The sequence below is a fragment of the Orycteropus afer genome, unplaced genomic scaffold (assembly GCF_000298275.1).
Source record: "Orycteropus afer afer isolate SDZICR_OR568_19922 unplaced genomic scaffold, OryAfe1.0 scaffold00148, whole genome shotgun sequence".
In the NCBI taxonomy this organism is placed as follows: Eukaryota; Metazoa; Chordata; class Mammalia; order Tubulidentata; family Orycteropodidae; genus Orycteropus; species Orycteropus afer.
The window spans coordinates 3,251,470-3,252,525 of record NW_006921735.1 but is presented as its reverse complement, the minus strand read 5'-3'; the positions used below and the strand labels follow the sequence as shown (position 1 = coordinate 3,252,525).

Genomic DNA, 1,056 nt, shown 5'->3' with positions numbered 1-1,056 from the left:
CGTGAACAGACTGTATCTGTCAAGTGATAATTCAGTCAGGTTACAGCTATCTTTAGTATTGGTAATTTATCTAGTGGACAAGGTGAATTGACTTCATTTTGCAAAAAACATGTAAGAAATTAGATGCTAGATCTAGTGAACACAGCATTGCTGATTACTTGCTTCTTTAATTCTTGAAAATAAATTCTGTTGTATCATTTTGCCTTCATGCAGATTCAGCCGATACATTGGCATGTGAACTGAAATCATCTGAAAACTGAACAAAGCTTTATGACTACCAAAGTCATACCTTGAGATATAAATTTTAAAACAAATTTTACTTTTTTATATAAAATATGATAAAAACATAATTAAGATTCAAAGAAAGAAGTATGAAAGAAATATTCATTGATGTTCAAAGATAAAAGTCATATTATGCAGCATCTCAAAAAATATCCTGACATTTAAGGAGAAATATTAAAAAGAAAAGTGAAAATACCTAAGCATTATTTAATCAATATTTCTTAAGAGTTTTCTTTTGTTCTCTGGCAAGATAATGAAAATTTGTTTATATTTCCAGAATCAACATGAATGTTACCAAAAATATGTTTGAGTCCTCAGATAAATAATAATGTTGAGAATAATGTTTAATGTTCAAAAGATAAATTGTATATACAAGTAAGGAACTTTAAAAAAAAACATTGATTCAAGTTGCAGTACAAACAAGTAAACAACCAAATGTGTATTCTAAGACCATGAAGAAATCTAATTTAAAAAATATTATGGCATCTTTTGGGGTCTTAGATAGGTTAATTTACATTATGTAATCTCTCTTGTCTAAATTTAGGACTATATTAAGCAAATCGCTAGTTTTACTTGGAAAAAAAAAATCATGCCATGCATCTGAAAACTTCAAAAATATGGTGATAGTTCACTATATGGGAAATTTGTCAATTTGACCCTAAGATCATTTTCAACTCTTATATTATCACTCCAAAATATAGCCAAAATGAATCTGGAACTGAGTACTCAATAGGGACACATATTCTCAGAATAAATAAAAGAATGTAAAAGCCA

The 1,056-nt window shown here is 27.9% G+C and overlaps 1 protein-coding gene across 1 annotated transcript in view; it reads right to left on the bottom strand.

Annotated features, from left to right (window-relative positions):
* The window catches only part of LRP1B (LDL receptor related protein 1B), a 1,967,638-nt gene that overhangs the window by 1,078,749 nt on the left and 887,833 nt on the right, over positions 1-1,056 (bottom strand). Inside the window, exon 20 of the mRNA XM_007946050.1 lies at positions 159-289. Within this exon, the coding sequence (XP_007944241.1) occupies positions 159-289 (131 nt within the window). The remainder of the gene's footprint in view (positions 1-158; positions 290-1,056) is intronic.